Genomic DNA, 18,036 nt, shown 5'->3' on the forward strand with positions numbered 1-18,036 from the left:
CTAGATTTTTCAGTAGGGTATACACCTCCGTGCAATTGTAGTTTAATTGTATTTGCAAATATGTGAAATCTGAAATAAACAAGACGAACAGGCTTGCTATATATATATATATATATATATATTTTTAGTTGATCACATATTCAATATTCGAAGGATTTTTTTTTCGCATATTTATATTTGATTCATATTTGAAATTTTCAATATCATCCTGAGTTCTAAACTGTGGTCTGCTGGATTACATAAAATGGGGCCTACAAAACGAAATGCATTTTCTGGGTGGTGCTTGGTACTCGCCAAAGCCCTGTGTGATTACGTGGAACATTGCAGCCTAGCACTGTTCTACAATCTCACGCTGTCTACCAAAACAAAATTGTGGTTACAGCTCAGTTCAGTCGTGTCAGATTCTTTAAGACTCTATAAACCATATCACCAACTTTCAAATACCACACAGATTCATTTCAAATGCCTCGAGGATGCCATCTAATCACCGTGTTCACTGCTTACTCGTTCTCCTGTGCCCCTCAATCTTTTGCAGCATCAATGTTTTCTCCAGCAACTCCTTTCTTTGCATCAGATGACCGAAGTAGCTGAGCTTCAACTTTAGAATTTGACCTTTTAATGAGTACTCAGAGTTTATGGTTGCCAATATCAACTGATTTGATCTTCTGGCAGTCCAATGAACTGTTCAAAGTCTTCGCCAGCACCACCCGAAAACCAATAAATGAATGAATTCCTTCGTTTCCACAAATTTTCAAATAAGCAAGCTGCAACTAATACCGGTTTCCATTGGGCGAACAGGAGCACTTTTAGCTGCACTAAAAGTGCTCTCGAGAGTTTCGGTGCCTATCAGTAGTCGAACAGGAGCAGTAGCGTTCTATTGAGCAGTTCTATTGGCAGAGGAGGTGCGCTTTTGCGGTCCCGAGAGCAGTCCTCGGTGCTCCGTCGCCAGCGACGGAGTACAGGGAGAACGGAAGAAGTCACGTGACCTTTTTGACATCACTTCTGGTTATTCACCCGGAGCCCGGGCAGGACAGTCGAGAAATATGGCGGAAGACGGCAGCGGTGGCATTCGGCTGGCGGATACGGGCAACGCGAGCGCGGGGAAAAGTTTGATCATATGACGCCTGACGTCACGTGCTCCCCCTCGCTATGCTGCTCTCCGAGCAGCGTGAATGTTCCGTCGGGGAGACGAGAAGGCGCGTTCCCAGTGCTCTCGTGCACTGCTCTGGCTGCTCGTTGCTCTTGCTCCTGTTCACCCAATGGAAACCGGTATAAGGTGCCCAAGTGCATGCATATGTACAAGCATTTGAACTCTGGAAACCTAATCCTAAAAGAACAAAAATAAAGATGCATACAACAGGTCCTTCGTGAAATTAAAAATTATTACAGTGATCACGAAAACTGGTTGGCCCTATCAGCTGTACACCTGTATCGTTTAAAATGTGCAAGCACACCAGGCGGGTCCAAGTGTCTAAAAATAACCAATGAATGTAATATGACCTTGCAGCAAAATTGCAAGAACTGATTTATTTCGCTAAATGCTGACTAAAAACTGCTGGGAAACATAAGCAAAGATTTCTTTTTCCATCTGTTTTGTTTCTCTGAAGGAGAGGAATGCGTTCAGATCTTTTCCTCTCCTTGCAGTTCAAAGTGCTATTAAGCAGGTTTTTCCTGCATTGTGTTTAAGGAAAAAGAAAAAATGTCTTCACTTTTGTTCTATCTGAGAATTCAGTGAACATAGTTTAAACAGCGTCTGCAGTGGTTCTACCAAACTATCAACGCAACTTACTCTACCAATGAAGTGCATGTAAATGAAATGGGACAGTAGTGGCAGAGTTCTGTCAACATCCTTCGAAATGAACAAGTATTAAAGGGACACTAAAGGGGCTACGAAGTTCAGCCATATTGAGAGATTAATGTCCGCACTTCACCCGCCATGAACGGGAACATTTGCAGTAAAAGAAAAAAACAGCATTGTGAAGAGTCTCAACTTTGCACACCATAAAACAGTTGCAGAATTTTTTTTTTTTAATTTGGAAGCAAGAATTGGCTGAAAATTACCATCAATCATCTCTCACATGCATCTACTGCAAAATGCTGGAACATATGATTTCATTACTTGTTCAGTGTTTTTTATGCCGTGATCAACATGGATTTTAAAAGAATCATTCCTGCGAAACAGCAATTCAAACTTACCAATTTGTAGATAACATTCAAACTGACCGTATGCTCATAGACTTCAACAAAGCTAACTGTGCAGCTGACTTCCATGTGATTTCGAAATAGCTCCAACTAGACTCAACTTTATCATGGCTTCATAACTTCTTGCACCGCCAACAGTTTATATTTAATAACCTGTTCTCCAATCTTTCTCATTACCTCTGGTATGCCGAGGAGCTGTGTGCTCAGTACCTTATTTATATCAATGATTTACAGAATAGTATATGTCTTCCACCATGAGAATCTTCACAAACTGCATTACCTACTGCCCGGTTAAATCTACTAATGACCATCTGGTTCTCCAATAATTTCTGTAACGATTAGAGCAGCTCACTGCTAAATCCTTAATCTATCGAAGTATGTACACTTCAAAAGATCGAGTTCACTTAATCTCTATGCTCCAGCCTGCAGTCCAAAAGATTGCACAATAATATGCTTTAATCTGTTATATTTCCATTTCTTGTTTACTTTACTGGAGCTGTTAGGTGCCATTCTATTTTTTTTATTATTTGTCTGTTATGCGTTTGGCTTTTTTCCTTTCAGAATTGTCTGCGCTGACAGCATATGACAGTGCATTTCATTTTTTTTTATTGTGCTTTAATCTGTGTTATTTTATTTTCATGTCATCTTACATGTTCATATATTTACCATGAATTGTATTTTCCCCTTTATTATTTACATACTTTCGTGATTAATGCACTGCTTGAAATTTTATGCCCCCTAATACATGCCCAACAGGCTTGTAAGGTACATCAAGTAAATAGGCCCAGCAGGCCGTCATCACAGCATGCGTTTCTGGACAGATGGGCAAAACCAAGAGCACACAGAGGGAGCTTAAAATGGGAAAAGAAAGGCAACAGTACGCTTGTAACTAGAAAAAAAAAAAAAGAAAGTAAGAAAGAAAGAAAGATGCAGCACAAAATATAGAGCGTTAGCTCACTGAAATTATCAACTGATAGCACTCTCGTTGATTATCACGATGGCATGAACTGACTTAGCAAGTTCTTCCTCCGGTTTTGAGCACACTTCCTTTCCGTATTTGTAGTCATTTCCTCTTCGTGAAGCTGCTTTTGGAACGGATCCTCAGAGGCTGCCTGGCATCAGCGATAGAGTAGACAGGTGTGGTCCAACATCTGGTTCTTCTTCCATGGCTGTGGCTGATGAGTGATGAACACAACTGTTTATAGAGCCGATTCATGTGACATTATGAGGCTCTACTGGCAACCATGCCACGCAACGGAGAAGTATTGAAAGACTCTGGTGATGCTACTATAGGAGACATTTAAGGGTATGACACACTCTGGCGCCGCTACTCATTAATGGCTCCCATCTGCAGCTCCCCTTGTAGTTCTTCATACAAGTATTTTCAAAAAATGCAGTTTCGACCCGATTAGTAACCAAGCTCTTGACTTATGCCTCTAACATCTCATACATTCTTATTAGCATACCGTCCCAATTAGGCTACATCGCTCAGCCGTTGTTCGTAATTGAACACACTACGCCCTGCGGATGATGAGACAGTTGTGCGGTGATAGAATGGGTGGCGTCATCTGCCAATAAATACCGTAATGAAGATATAATTAATTTGTGGGTCAAGCAGTTTCGTTTTTTCTTCAATCTGCTTCGCAGGAGTTCTCAAACTGGGTTCTGTGAGAACCCACTGGGAAGATCCCCTTGGCACGGTGATATTACTTGGTCTTTTACCTACGTTTAGGAAAGGCAGAACAGCATAAAAGTGGCACTCGTGAAATGTTCCCAAAGGGTAGTTTATCAGTTTAATGTAGCTTTTTGCTATCACGTTTCGTAATGTCAATTTAAAGGTGGTTCCACCTCCAAGTCCAAAGGATAAAAGATAAAGTTGTCAGTTAAAATCTAAAAGCATTCCCCGTTATAAAACAAATTAAATAAAAAAACTACTGCTTCAGAGATTCCACGGAATGAAAATGTGATCTCAACAAACCTTTGCTGAAATACAGCCAGTCGGCGAAGTTTTCAAGAGGCAGACTATGCAAAATCATGTTTACGGCAGCACCATTAAACGAAAACAGGCTTCAATGCCAACACCAATGCAACATCCAAAAGGGAGGTGGACAAGTCACTTTTGCACTACCTCAAGGTGTCCATCACATTTTCCCAACGTGTGCCAAAGTCAACACTGGCCCACTTAGTCTTGGCGCCCAGTCACCAAAATGAAAAATTCACTTTTCATTGCACTTTGCCCTCAAGGAGAACTCTTCAAGGTTATTTCACAAATGTAACAACAAAAACTGTTCCAGAAATGTTTCGCAGCAGGTCCATGATGTCGGGAGAAACACTCAGCTCGCTCTCTTGCAGCAGCAGAAGTCTCGACAGAGACACTGAATGCACTGATGAATGGATGGACAACACCGTGAGGGGGGAGGGGATTGACTTTTCCGCACCTCCCTCGAAGTTCTGCACACCAGAGGCAGTCATTTTGAACAACCAAATCACAAGCGGTGCTGTTGGATAGCCTACGGCAAGCGTTGTGACGTCTGGGCTGCGTACTCTGTGCCAACGAGCCCGCGACAAACGAGGCTCATCTCAACAAGGGCTTCCTTCAGGAGGCGCTTGTTGGCCCTTTCTCTGCAGAGAGACAACATCATACATGAGGAAAGACAAAGGAGGATTCTGCTTTAGATGCAGCTTCTGAAAGCTCAAGTTTCTGAGTGACTAAGGATTAGCTAAGCTTGCCTAAACAAACTTGAGTTGGGAGGGCAAGGTTAGGTGGAACAAGAACTAAGTAAAAGCATCAACTCAAATGACACAGCAATGGACAGAAATCAAGTGCAAAGAAAAAAAAAAGGGGGAGGGGGGGCAGTTTTCAATGAAACAAATGCAATAGGCTTAATGAAATGACAGTATAAACGTCGACAATTACCTAATCAGCTACACGGAGTTTGAACATTCATGAGCATAGACTAGGGAACAGCACAATTCACTTTTACATCCAAAACAACCACCACCCTGTGAAACAGACCGCACGATTTCATGCTCTAAGGCCAGAGTGAGCAGTTGTCCCCAACTTTGCATGAAAGACAACAGGCTAGTCATTTGTCATGCAGCATAACCAAATACATGCCTTTTAAGGCACCTGGACGCTTGTGCAAAGTTAGCAAATCTTGACTCTCATATTGTACGCCATCACAATGCCCCGTTTATGCCACATGCCCTGGGTGCACTGCGCACCGTACAAGGTCCAAAGCAGCTATTTTGGAAGAAAAAAAACAACAAAAGAACTCCTCCATTCATAAAGAAGTAGCTGCCAAGTTTCCGCAGCGAAAATCTATTCATACATTCAAACTGTGCACATTAGCAAAGCTATGTCAGCTTGGCTGTTTCATAACGGGCAAGACAAGCTGGCTCGTTCAGCAGTGCCAGCAAAGAAGGCTGGCTGAAATGAGCCTTCCTGCACGAAATTAAGCGCTGCTGCTTAACACTTTCCTGTCTGTGGGAAAAGGGGTGGTTTTTGGGTGTTGTCACTAATATTTTTTTCTTTAATAAAACTTGCTTGGTACAGGAGTGTCTAGTATCAAATTGTAGAGGAGGAATTCCTCTTCACAATGGTATTAGTGACAATTAACATAATTATTGAGTAAGTGATGAAAAAGAAAAAAGGACTATCAGTAAGAAATTGTAGTTAAAAAAGAAACAAACACAAAATCAAAGTTTGACACAAACAAAAAATAAGAATTTTCAAAATATATGTTTTCTTACAACAGGAACAGCAAATTCTAGCTTTCTGTGTGCATTATTCGCTGAGTTAGGAAAGAAAACAGTAGTTGAGGTTGACTAAGTCGACCTGGCTGTCCTCTAGCATAAAACATGACTCCCTGCGCTGCCGGCGGCAAGTACAGTCGCCGACCGATATTTCGGATGCCCAATTTTCCGGACCTCGCCATGGCACCGCCACACGCTCCATAGAGTCAATGTATAAATAACACCAACCAAAATTTTGGACGTTTGAAATCCGTCTCGTTCGATTTTTCTGACTTTTTCTTTCGATTTGCGACTCAAGAGCTACCGAAAACGCAAACAACGTCGGTGCCATTTCGCTTTTCTGGCTGCTGTCATTTTGGTTCTTTGTAACCTCGAACCCATGCGTCGTATCGTCCACTCATCACGCCATCAGGACCTTGCATACCCGGTACAGCCTCGATAGCAGGCACCGCTTTCTGCACCGTCCTGCCAGTGCCTGCTCTGCCGTCATGCACAGTCATAGGTCGTTGCGGTCGCCATTCACGTGTGCTTTATGACACCCCTACTACAGCTCATAGACCAAGGCATTATCCGGACACTCAAGCATCTCTATTGGTCACGCGTGCCCAGTGGCAAAACCTAGTGTCGACTTTTCGGCGCTCTGCATGCTTTCCAATGCATGGAAGGCGGTGACCCAGGAAGCACTGCTGAACTGCTTCCGCCACGCAGGTTTCGCGATCAGAGATGAAGTGCCGTCGTCATCCGATGATAGCGCCTGTGAATCCCATCAGCAGTCTTCATCTGCTAACCTCATGACCTCATCGAGCACTTGCGCGCTGCAGGAGCCATTCTCATGATGTGACGCTGGAGCAGTTTGCTAACACTGACAGTGAGATTGAGCTCTGCGCTCAACTCACCGACGACGATATTGTTCACCAGTTGCTTGAAAGTGATGACTCTGGCTCTGACAGTGAGGAGCCAGAGGCTGTGCTGCCAACTAGCAGTGAACTAACCTGAGCTGTGATGGTGCTTTCCGCTGTGTAGAGCGAGAATGTCACCCTTGCTGGCATGCAAGCAGACTTGTATGGCAACATAGCGCCCCGCAGAGGCATATTGACCACTTTTTCAAGCCGCTCACTAAATAAAGTGACTTTTTTTTTTTGCGTGAATTCGTTTTATCGGACTGTGTGATTTTCCAGACACTATCTCGGCTCCTTGAGGGTCTGAAAAATCGTTCGGTGACTGTAATGCCCAAAAGACATTGTCACCCTGCAGATAACAGGTGCGACCTTTAGTACAGTGATCTCTTCCGATCAGCGCGCAGCAAAAGCGGAACTTTTCAGGAACGAAAGCAAACTTATCGGGACATGGCTGTCGAAATTCTGGGTCGGTTTGACGTAGTTTCGCCATCAGAGCTAAAGACTGAAGAGCTGAATTCGTCTTCCGAGTCATCACTGCTCGCACCCAAAAACGAGCTGTCTGATGCGTCAACTACAGCGGAAACGTGCAGTTTCCGCGCAGCAGGAGCGCGTAATGTTGACGCCATGGTGTAACCAAGGAGCGCTGATCACCTGACTCCGGAGACCATCTGGACAGGCGCACCACGGCAGAAAAAATAAAATCAAATGCAAAGTTGAAAGAAGGGTTCCTCTATTTCCCACTGGATGATGCCACTTGTGAAGGAACGCTTCGAAAGCGGAAAAATTCGAATCGTGAAACCATCGATAGCAGGCTATCGATGGGAATAGGCGCAAACAGGGAAGTGTTAACACATTTCAAATGTTTCTAAATTCGAAGGCAACCCAAGCTGTGACAACAGCTGGATTCACTAGTACAGATGTCTGCTTAGCCACTAGTGGCCTCGCTTGCAAGGTACTCAAGCCATAGCAGTAGACAATGTGACCTATCTGGTCAAGCAGTGGGGAAAAAAAATTAGAAGAGTTCAATGCTGCTGAACCGAATATTGAGCGAAAGCAAGAGCTGCGGGTGACCGAGCATTCTTCTAATTCTTCTTCTTCATCTTCTTCTTCCACAGCCCACACATAAAGCCCCGCTTTAACAAAGCCGTATGAATGTGCCTTAGTGGCCTAGAGGGGTAACGAAATTCCAGGGTCCTAGCAGGCTGATTCTGACATAACCGTCCCATGTGAAACGAGAGACCTAAGTTGGCAGCTCCTGCCAGCTTGGGGTCGTCTACGGGGGTTGTCTAAAGGTCAAAGGCCAATGGTGGTCACCGCCGGGCCACGCTGACGGCTCAAACTGCGAGCAGTACTGCTTTCGCAATAAAATTACAAAAGTTCAACGCCGCTGAACCAAATATTGAGCGAAAGCATTAGCTGCGGGTGACCGAGTGTTCTTCTCTTTTTCTCCTTCCTCAGCCCATATATAAAGTCCCGCTTTAACCAAGCCGTATGAACGTGCCTTAGTGGCCTATAGGGGTAACGTGAATGCCAGGGTCCTAGCAGGCTGATTCTGACATAACCGTCCCATGTGAAACGAAAGACCCAAGTTGGCAGCTCCTGCCAACTGAGCCGTGACTCCGACTGCGCCACGCCGACTGCTTGCGTTGAGAGCCCATCTCTCGCTTTTGTGTCACGTGAGGTGTGACATCACAGCGTCATGTGGGTAAAATGTGGCTACCGCCGCGCTATGCTGAAGGCTCAAAACCTAGAGTAGTATTGCTTTCGAAATAAAAAAAGGGATATGAAACAGGGAGACAGGCCATTAGCCTCACCGTAGCAGCAGGCGCACATAGCGTTGTCGATGCTCTGCGGTTAGCCGCCGACTTGGGAAGTCTGGCCGCATCAGCAGCTGTGTCAGGCACTCGCCAGTGGCCTGCAGATTCTGTTTGGTCAGTGCAAGAACCACGTCTGCCATGGGCTCCACTGCCGACCGTGGGGATTCGCCCCCACCCACCACCTGCAAGATGGTGCAATGAACGGAAGTAGTTCACTGGTGATGGAGCAGCTGGTCTGGCAAGAGGGAAACAGCAATACGAGCACTCGCCAAATCAGAAGAAAGGAAATGCATTGATGTTTCTCAGCCCATGGTCACAGCAAGCCACAGGCTCTGAAACGTCAATGCATTTCTTTACTTCTAATTTGGCGAGTGCCCGTTTTATTAAGCTGAAATTCTTTCTTGCCTCATGGCTGGCACACGAAGGAATGCCTCAAACAAGACAGTTCCATAACCAATCCAGCAGTAGCCGCATAGTCCACACATCGGCTAAATTGGCTAAAACATCTAAACATTGGGTATTAAATAGCCAAAAGTCACAAGCCAATGCAGAAACCCAGATTCCAATCCAGTAGCTGCATAACAAGCAAACATTGGTTAAAATATCTAAACACTGGGTAACTGATAGTCAAAAGCCGTACAAAATATTAAAAAAGAGAGCATATGAAATAAAATTATAGAAATCACAAAATTAAAAAAGAAAATAAAAATAAATTTAGAAAGGCTTCCACCTTACTGTAACTAAGCAGTCTTAAATGCCTCCCAGAATTTTTGTAGCATTAAAGTGAAGCGAACCGCTGAAGTGAAGTTTTGCTTCGTGGCTATCACTTTAATGTCACATACAAGTGACGACAGCCTTAAAGAAAACGCATAACAGGAGAAGAAAAAAAGCTGCAAATGCGCAGTGCTGCTTTTGTTTTTGCTATGACTAAAGTACACAAACCCTGTCAATATGAGTGCTTTACAATTAAGACAGCGTTCGTTACTCTCGGAGGTAAGAACTCACCGCAAGGAACTTCTCAGTGAGCGCCATTCGGTGAGCATTGACAACCAACTCCAGAGACTCTTGCTGCTGACTCTGCAGGACCATTTCAGCCTGCGCGGAGAAAATGACGCTCACACTTTTTGCTAACACCAAGTTCCCACGATGTTCATACTGTGACATCGCGCACTCGCGAGAGGTAGGGAGATTAGAAATGCCATCATGCTCATTGCCATGCATACCTCCTGATGCCATCATCAGTGTTACGCCCAATTAGGGACAGAGGCTTCTAACCTCTCCGGTCTCAAACTGGCCCCTTCCTGCAGCCATCCCAGCCCCACAAAATTTTCAACTGCGCCTGCTCCAAATAAAAAGTTTCTCTCTCTCTCGCTCATCTCCCTAGCTCAATCTTTCTGCTGGCCCCATTTTAAATTATCCTTCTCTTGGAATGCACTCCACTGTTAAAAGCCCAACCACCATGTGTTTGCAGAGTTGCACGCTTAACCCGTGGCCATTTCCATTTGAATGTGACGGTCACTTGCGTTTGTTCCACTGTCTGTGCTACCCTCGTGTCTCTAGAGGTGAGACGAGTTGAAAAATAACAGTTTTCGCTTAAAATTTCTTTAATTTTTACATTTTACTGTTCGAGCCACCTTGGTACATCTTCCTTCACGTATGAAAAAAAATAATAAACAGAGAACTCCACATGAGCATTCACGCCTGCTACGAGAGGTACAGATCTGGCTCATCTTCAAGTGCCTGACGCGTCAAATCGTGATGTCACAAGCAAGCTGGCTGATGCTCTCTCTCCCCAAGGCAGCAAGTAGACGTGATAACGAGAGAGAACATTTTCACCGTGAAACCAAGCTCTTTCGCTCAACGTTTTTATAACTTTCTGTCCTGTTTTTCTCAACTTCTTATATGTTGGGCCAAATGCTGCCTATGTGCACACTTTGTGTACTGTCTGCTGCAGAAGTTGAGGGCCCACCACGCCGTTGGAATGAACACCACGATGGGTTGAAAATTTCTGCAACAGATGGTACTCACTGCAGTCAAACCAAGACAATGATGCGTAGAATCCAGCTACAGTCAAACCCACTTATAACAATATTCAAGCACCAACAAGGTATCATTGTTACAACCAATAATTTTTATAACTGGGTTATGCCAAAAAATAAAGAAATGATAAATTTCATAGAATGTAATGACAGGAAAGTAGCTTACAATGTTAATTTCTTAAGAAAAAAAATCATTAGTCAGCTCTGAATGCTACATGGCATACATAGTTCACATCTCCTCGTGGTGTGCCTAATTCTGCACATGTTAAAATAAAGTCCGAGAAGGACCCTATCATTTGTAAGACGTATTTCGCATAACCTCCTGATCATCCCTACGCATCATCATTGTGCAATATTTCTTCAAGTCTCGACATCTTACTATTATCATTACATAGTTGGGAGCTTCATAAACCTTCACATCACTGGCATTCCGAATGAAGCCTGCTTTTCAGAAGAAATTCTTGAACTGAAATCCGATGAGTTTGCAGAACAGAGGAAACAGTGACGGCTTCGTTGGAGGTGAAACTAGGGAGTCGTCCCTTTGCTGTGAGATGTCAGCGCACATTACTCCGGAGCCCTCCGCTATGGCTCCTCTTTCTCTTTTTTCACTTTCACTCCCATCTTCCTCTACAGGTGTCCACAGAGCAAGTGTGACAGATAATGCGCCTTTCCTTTCCTGCGAACCAATTATTATTATTATTATTATTATTAAAAAGGAAAGCATCCTCATTGTGAGTGTGGTTTGGCTGGTGTAGCTGCAGTATTTTCATGTTTTATGTCTCTCTTAAGGTTGGTTCCCGGTGAGCAGGATAATTTCCAAGACAGCATTGTTATAGCCAGTTTATTCTACTATAGAAAACATCAAAAAGCTGATGGTGCCATGTTAGTCTATTGTTTTACCCAATATACTGTTCTAAGCTGTATTGTAATAAGTGGGTTTGACTGTATTTAGGTTTCATGCAGCCAGCCGGTGATGAACAAGTGTCACTTACACATCGCACTTAGAAAATGAAAGCAACAGATATAAAATGAGAAGGCCAAGGTCTGTAAGTGGTACAATATTTTTCGACATAGTAATGAAATTAAAAAAAAAAAAGAGTTTTTGAGAAACATCTCCCCCCCTTTTACTGTTGGCTACCCCATTCCCCCATTTTCTTTTTCATAGCTCAAAGCAATGCCTACAAATTTCAGACCTCCAATTCCCAGACAAGCAAGTAGCTTTACAGCAGGTCTGACTAAGAAGATGTCTCCCAGTCACATATTACAGAGTGACCCTGCAGTATTATGAATACTACTTTCTTATATTTTCGAAAGACGGCGTCATCACCTGTAATGTGGCTAATTCATGCCAGTGGCTAGATTTAAACTGCACATGATAATGGAATTTTTTCCGGCCAATCTTCTGAAATCAGCAAAGCGAACGGTGCAACTTGCCAGAAGCACTGACCTCACTGTCTTTTTTACTGAAAACAAAATGTTACCGCCCCGTGCCTCCTGCTAGTTCCAATGTGCATACCGCCACATGAAAAAATAAAAGAAAAAAAGATGTGCCTTTGTGCATTTAGCCTGATGGTACTTGGGTTATGGTTTAGCCAACATTTTCGACACCAATGCAAATGAGGTCAATACAGGCAGTGCAAAGCGGAGAGCACTTTGAACTTGAAACCAGTGCCAATGTAACACACGGCTTTCACATTTCTGTTCAGGCACCACGCACAGCCCCGCCGGGGTGGTGCAGTGGTAAGACGCCCAACTACTGTGCCAGAGTACCCGGGTTCGAATCCAACCTCGGCGGCTGCGTTTCGATGGAGGCGAAACGAAGAGGCGTCTGTGTACTGTGCGATGTCAGCGCACGTTAAAGATCCCCAGGTGGTCGAAATTACTCCGTAGCCCTCCACTACGGCTCCTCTTTCTCTTTCCCTCCCACCTTCCTCCTTTCCCTTACGGCAAGGTTCAGGTGTCCACAACAACAAGTGTGACAAATACTGCGCCTTTCCCTTCCTCTGCACCAATTATTATTATCATGCGCAACCAATGGTGACGGAGGAAACCTAATGCTCAGCGCTTGCTGACGCGCGCAACACAAAAGTGCAAAGCCTTGCAACTTACCAGGAACAGCGCAGCAGACCTGACTGTGCCTTTTTCGGGGAGCCCAATAGCCGTGATGGCTGGGGAAGAAAAAGAGTACGAAAAGAGGACGAAGGGTTAATTAAACAAGGCAGAGTTCTAAACTAGGGAAAGCAGCCGCGCAAAAGCTGCGCATAGTACCCTGCAATGCGGCGTGCATAAAAGTTGGCATTTTTCCAGATCAGAAAAAATGTGCATGTTAGTTCCACTGTTTGACATTTTCTTTTTCTGCAAACATCGTAGTAAACATTGTTACCCCAAGATACAATATATGCCTCTTTCAAGAAAAAGAATAGGACACAAATCCGGCATTCATGATGATCAAGCAAGCATACAAGGTATTTCTCTGACAACCGTGTGAACAGGCTTGTCAGCTTGGGCGAGCTCACACTAGAGTGAAACTTACATTTATCAACTTTGGCAAAACAAGGCTCCTTTACAAGGAAGCGTGACTTGTTATTATGTTGGACCTAGCTGATGACCACAGAGACTAATTTCCATTTCAATGGCTATTGTTTTGCGACTCCCGACCAAGTCCGACAATTCTGTTCACGTTTTCCATTTGCTTCACGAAACACCAGCCGCTTACTGTCCTTTGAATACTAATAGTATCTGAAATAGTAATGCACAAAAAGTACACTACAAGCTTTTATGCTACTTTCAAACTGAATAGTATATTTAATCCTTCTGCAAGTTTTTTGGATGCAAGTCACCCCGAGTCTTCTTCATAAGCAATGCACATCCTATTTTTTGCTCGTTAGTAAAAGAAAGTAGTACTATTTACACCATAACATGCAATAAAAATAAAAAATTTTAATTTATGGCTAATTTTTATTTTTACCCACACCGCCCAGGAAGAAACTGCGCCTGTGATGACGTTATCTCACGATAAGAAGAGTTAAACATGAGGTTACCCGGCTTTAACCCTAATGGATGAAGCATGTCCCCCCTCATAGCTACAAAGCACTTCACGCAATTTCAGGAACACAGTTCCTTCTGCAAGCCCGCAACACGTAAGCGCATAGAATCAATTGGTCAAACATCATGAGAGAAGACATGAACACAGGATGAACAAAGCAGGCAGCTCACCGCAGTTGAACAAGAGCACCAAGTTGACACATTTGCTGCACAGCAATGCTACAGCCTTGCGCGTCAGCTGCAACAAAAAAGTACACCGGTTCACACTACCCATATCAGGACCACCATTCATGTTTCTTTCATGCAATTTTTTCTGTGTGTGAGGGATTGTTTCTTCGCAGCACGCAACACTCAGCTGACGAGTCTGCTAACCTGTTACACATCTTCTTTACAAAAAGACTGATGGTATAGTTACAATAAATAAAGCAACAAGTATCAAATGAAAAACAAAGGCTAATGAGGAAAAGAATAGATGTGTCTGTCCCACTTCCAGAACCACATCCTGTGTTCCAAGTAACTCTTCTTTCGCTTCCCGTTTGCATTAGCCAATACACTTAATGGAAAACAGATGTGCATGAGCTTGGAGGAAAACTGTTTGAATACTTACAGCCAGCATTAACTGGAAGAAAGAATCCAGAATAGCAGTGTGCTCACGGAAGCCTGCACCATGAACGGAAACGAGAAAAATTAAAATACTGTATTTACTCGATTCTAAGCATCCACTTTTTTTTTTTTCAAGACTGCAATGCTTAAAGTGAAGGGGGGTGCTCAGATTCAAAAATATAAAATGAACCCCTCTTTTCACGGCAAAATCTCGACGAGACGAGAGCAAAAAATAAACGTTCATATTTGGCAAAAAAACTTGGTAAACACCTTGAGAAAACGCGACTACAATTAGCTTAAACTCCAAGCTGTAGGCGGCTCTTTGCAAACTCTCTTTACAAGCGCACCCACGATGCTCGTGAAACCTACTGAGCGCAGCCAATACCAGGCCCTGTAACAATATGCTGATAGCGTTATTGGGGCCACTTTCTACTCTCTGTATCCATCCTGTATTTAGTGTTGGAACACAGCAACACATGAAGCTGATGTTCATGTCACGAATGCCTGTCCATCTTGGGACCCTAACTGCTACGGTTCAACTACCGAAAGAGCAAGTGCGCTTGGCAGCCTGAGATGCTCTTCTTTGCAAAAAAGGGGGTGCCCGTGCCTGGGCACGACGAAGGCGATGAGGTTTCCTGCATAGCATGAGAGGAAACAACATGCGGCACCATCTGTGAAACGCGTGAGGTTTTTCCTGCATAGCGCGAGATGAAACATGCGGCGCCATCTGTGAAACGCGTGAGGTACTAGGTACAGGAACAACGATAACGTGGAGTTAACGTGAAACTCGCAAATGAACACAGTAGAGCTAATGCTCTTTGTCAGAAGTTTGTAGCCATATGGGGTTATCTTTCGAGCCACACCGCGTGGCTTGAAATGCATCTGCTGTGTCTTAAATCACACAAATTCTGCAGGAGCTCCACCACACAGCTCAAAAGCAAGCCCCCTGGGCTCCGAACTTTTAACACAAAGGGTACACATCTTGTTTGGTGTTTTTTTTTTCCCCCGCTCACTTGCAGTACAGACAACACAGTTCTCTGAAATTTCTAACGATTTGTGGCTGGCGCCATCATTCACGTTCACAGAATGTCCCAAATACCCTGCGATGGTTCTCAAGTCGAGGTATACGCTTGCACTTCTTCACTACTTTCATAGTGGCCATTTAATTCGATAGCGTTAAAGGCCCCGTTCACCAAAAATCCAGCGGCTGGTGGCTGGCGTCGGTGTCATGGCAAAAAATCACAAACATGGCGTTGGCAGGCAGTAGCTGGCAGCAGACATGGCAGAGTACTATATTGGACGTAGGGTTGCCTGACATTACATTTGGCAGGAGCTGCCAACTCGGGCTTCTCCTTTCATGTGTGAGGGCGATATCAGAATCAGTCTGCCAGAGACACATTACCCCAAGGCCACGCAGGCACGTTCGTATGGCTCCGTTAGAGTGGGGCTTTATATGTGGGATGGTAGCCCATCTTGACGGAGACGAAATGCACGGCGGTTGCCTGAATTTTCAGTGAACAGTAAACAACTCCGTGTGTTCGAAATAGTCCATAGCCTTCCATTAACATGTCCCTCGTAGCCTGATTCACTGTGAAACAAACCCTATAAACCAAACCACTTTAATCTTCCTATATGAACCTAGCAACTGTATTTTTAAGCTGTAGGTGACATTTGTATTCGATTCAGCTCTGTCCCTGTTCGATTCATATTTGATTCGGTTTTTAGCTACAATATTCATATTCAACACAGCAGCAAAGGCATCAATCATGCAAAGGGGCACTTGCCCCCTTCTCCCCCACAAGCCACATCAACCACTGCACCTCTCCCCCTCCTCAGATTTGCTTATTTTCTCGCTGTCATCAGCAACAAGAAACTTTCTGAAGTGTTTATTTTGACCAGCAATGACAAAAAAAAAAAAAAAAAATAAGAGAGAGAGAGAGAGGGAATGTTTTTCAACTACACTAATGTTGCGTGCCGAAACATGAGATTGGGTTCACTATAGCTAGGAGTGCTAACGGGATACAGCTGCGAGTGCCAACTCTGAAGCATGCTTTTGCTCTCCGCGTTTCACACAACAGCGTTAAGGGTATCATATTGTCGTATTGCAGGAACCTTGGTGGAGTTAGCGTGCGCGAAAAATCCTGAGGGGCATCGTTTCATATTCCTTTTGCTTGATGTGGTATAGCGGCACCAGTGTGGAGCAGCCACCGAAAACCCCTGCAATCTGATGCACGCCACCACCCCAACAGATGGTAAACAAATAGTGTAAAGTGCACATTATATTCACTTTATTTCTCATTGGTATTCCACCACTCATCTCCGCAATGCAATAATTTATAAGCTAGCTTCACTAACACCAAAGATATTGGCAATAAAAAATTACGCTCCCCTTTTTCTCCTGAACTACTAAACAGACGACAATGTGCAAAGAAAACAAACAAGGAAACAGCTCATGACTGCGCCCCGTCGACCATGCGAGCAGTGCTCAGTGTACGGGCGCTGCCAAAACAACTAGTAGAAATCAACGGGAAGGGGCAACTAAGAATACTTGATGAGATGTCTCCCTAATCGATCGCAAGAAGTCACCGAGTATAATTTTTAAACATTTTTTATAACTTATAGCATTCCCACAGAGCTTTGTACTCAAACACAAATATAGTGCAGTACACTTATAATGATACCAGATATAGCGATATATTGCTTATAACGATCAAATTCTTGAGATTTATCATTTTTCCTATAGCCCCAATGCACAAATAAACCAGATATAACGATCGATTATCGGCGGTACATCGGACACAAAGATAGCTTATCGCCGCCTGGTAGGTGCTTACCACGAAAATTTCACTGAATATTTAATAAAAGGTAACATATTAAGAAGACAATGACGTGAAAATTCGACATATGCAGCGAAAACGCAAGGAAATTAGTACTATCATCATCGCAGTCGCAACAGCGCAAAGGGTGCGGCTGCGGCCGTATTGTCATCGCCATCGCTGATTGTGCGTCCATGGAAGATGAAGGCGACCACATTGACGAATGGCGTGATAGCTCTCGAGATGAAACAGCAGATTCATGGGGATTTTTGGCAGACTTTCAAGGCTGGAAGCATCATGAAAAAATATGGGTATTTGCACTGTACGATTTTACAGATCATCAAGGCTGGGGATGTCCTTCAGTTCATCCAGTCTCTAACCGGTTTCGCGCACACAAAAAGGACTGCCAACAGCGTACATACTACTGGAATTGATGCTCACAACGGATTAAGCTTCAGTTGCTGCTCAAGCAAGCTCTAATTTCTGACTTGTTAAGTATGCTTAAGTTATTTTATGGCTATTGATGTATACTGTAGTAAAGTGTTTAGTGCTCTTTACGATGATTAGTGTTGTTCAACCCCATTTGCTCATCAGTAAGTAGGCAAGCCTACATGCATGGGAAAATATGTGGGTGTATTTTTGTTTCTTTGACAGTCCACATACAGTCGAACCCGGATATACCGAACTCGAAGGGGATCGCGAAATAGTTCGATATATTGATAATTCGATATACAAAAATCGGCCTGTGACGGCACTTACGATGCGAAAAAAAAACGATACCGTATTTGTCGTCTAATCAACCCACTCGCATAATGAACCCACCCTCCACTTTTGCACCCGAGAATTTGAAAAATAAAGA

The 18,036-nt window shown here is 43.8% G+C and overlaps 1 protein-coding gene across 2 annotated transcripts in view; it reads right to left on the reverse strand.

The window, feature by feature from the left end:
- Positions 1-2,000: 2,000 nt before the first annotated feature.
- Positions 2,001-18,036, reverse strand: part of cdm (importin-13-like protein cdm) — a 49,961-nt gene continuing 33,925 nt past the window's right edge. The window contains exons 16-21 of one of the 2 annotated variants that reach the window (XM_084577134.1): positions 14,366-14,418; positions 13,930-13,996; positions 12,823-12,881; positions 9,680-9,769; positions 8,672-8,856; positions 2,001-4,824 (exon numbers count right to left, since the gene is read on the reverse strand). In XM_084577134.1, coding sequence (XP_084433260.1) covers positions 4,713-4,824; positions 8,672-8,856; positions 9,680-9,769; positions 12,823-12,881; positions 13,930-13,996; positions 14,366-14,418 — 566 coding nt within the window. In that variant the 3' untranslated portion in view covers positions 2,001-4,712. The remainder of the gene's footprint in view (positions 4,825-8,671; positions 8,857-9,679; positions 9,770-12,822; positions 12,882-13,929; positions 13,997-14,365; positions 14,419-18,036) is intronic. The other variant, XM_084577135.1, reaches the window with a different exon arrangement.

This window comes from Amblyomma maculatum, chromosome 8 (assembly GCF_055883805.1).
Source record: "Amblyomma maculatum isolate TAMU_Amacu chromosome 8, ASM5588380v1, whole genome shotgun sequence".
NCBI classification, from domain to species: domain Eukaryota; kingdom Metazoa; phylum Arthropoda; class Arachnida; order Ixodida; family Ixodidae; genus Amblyomma; species Amblyomma maculatum.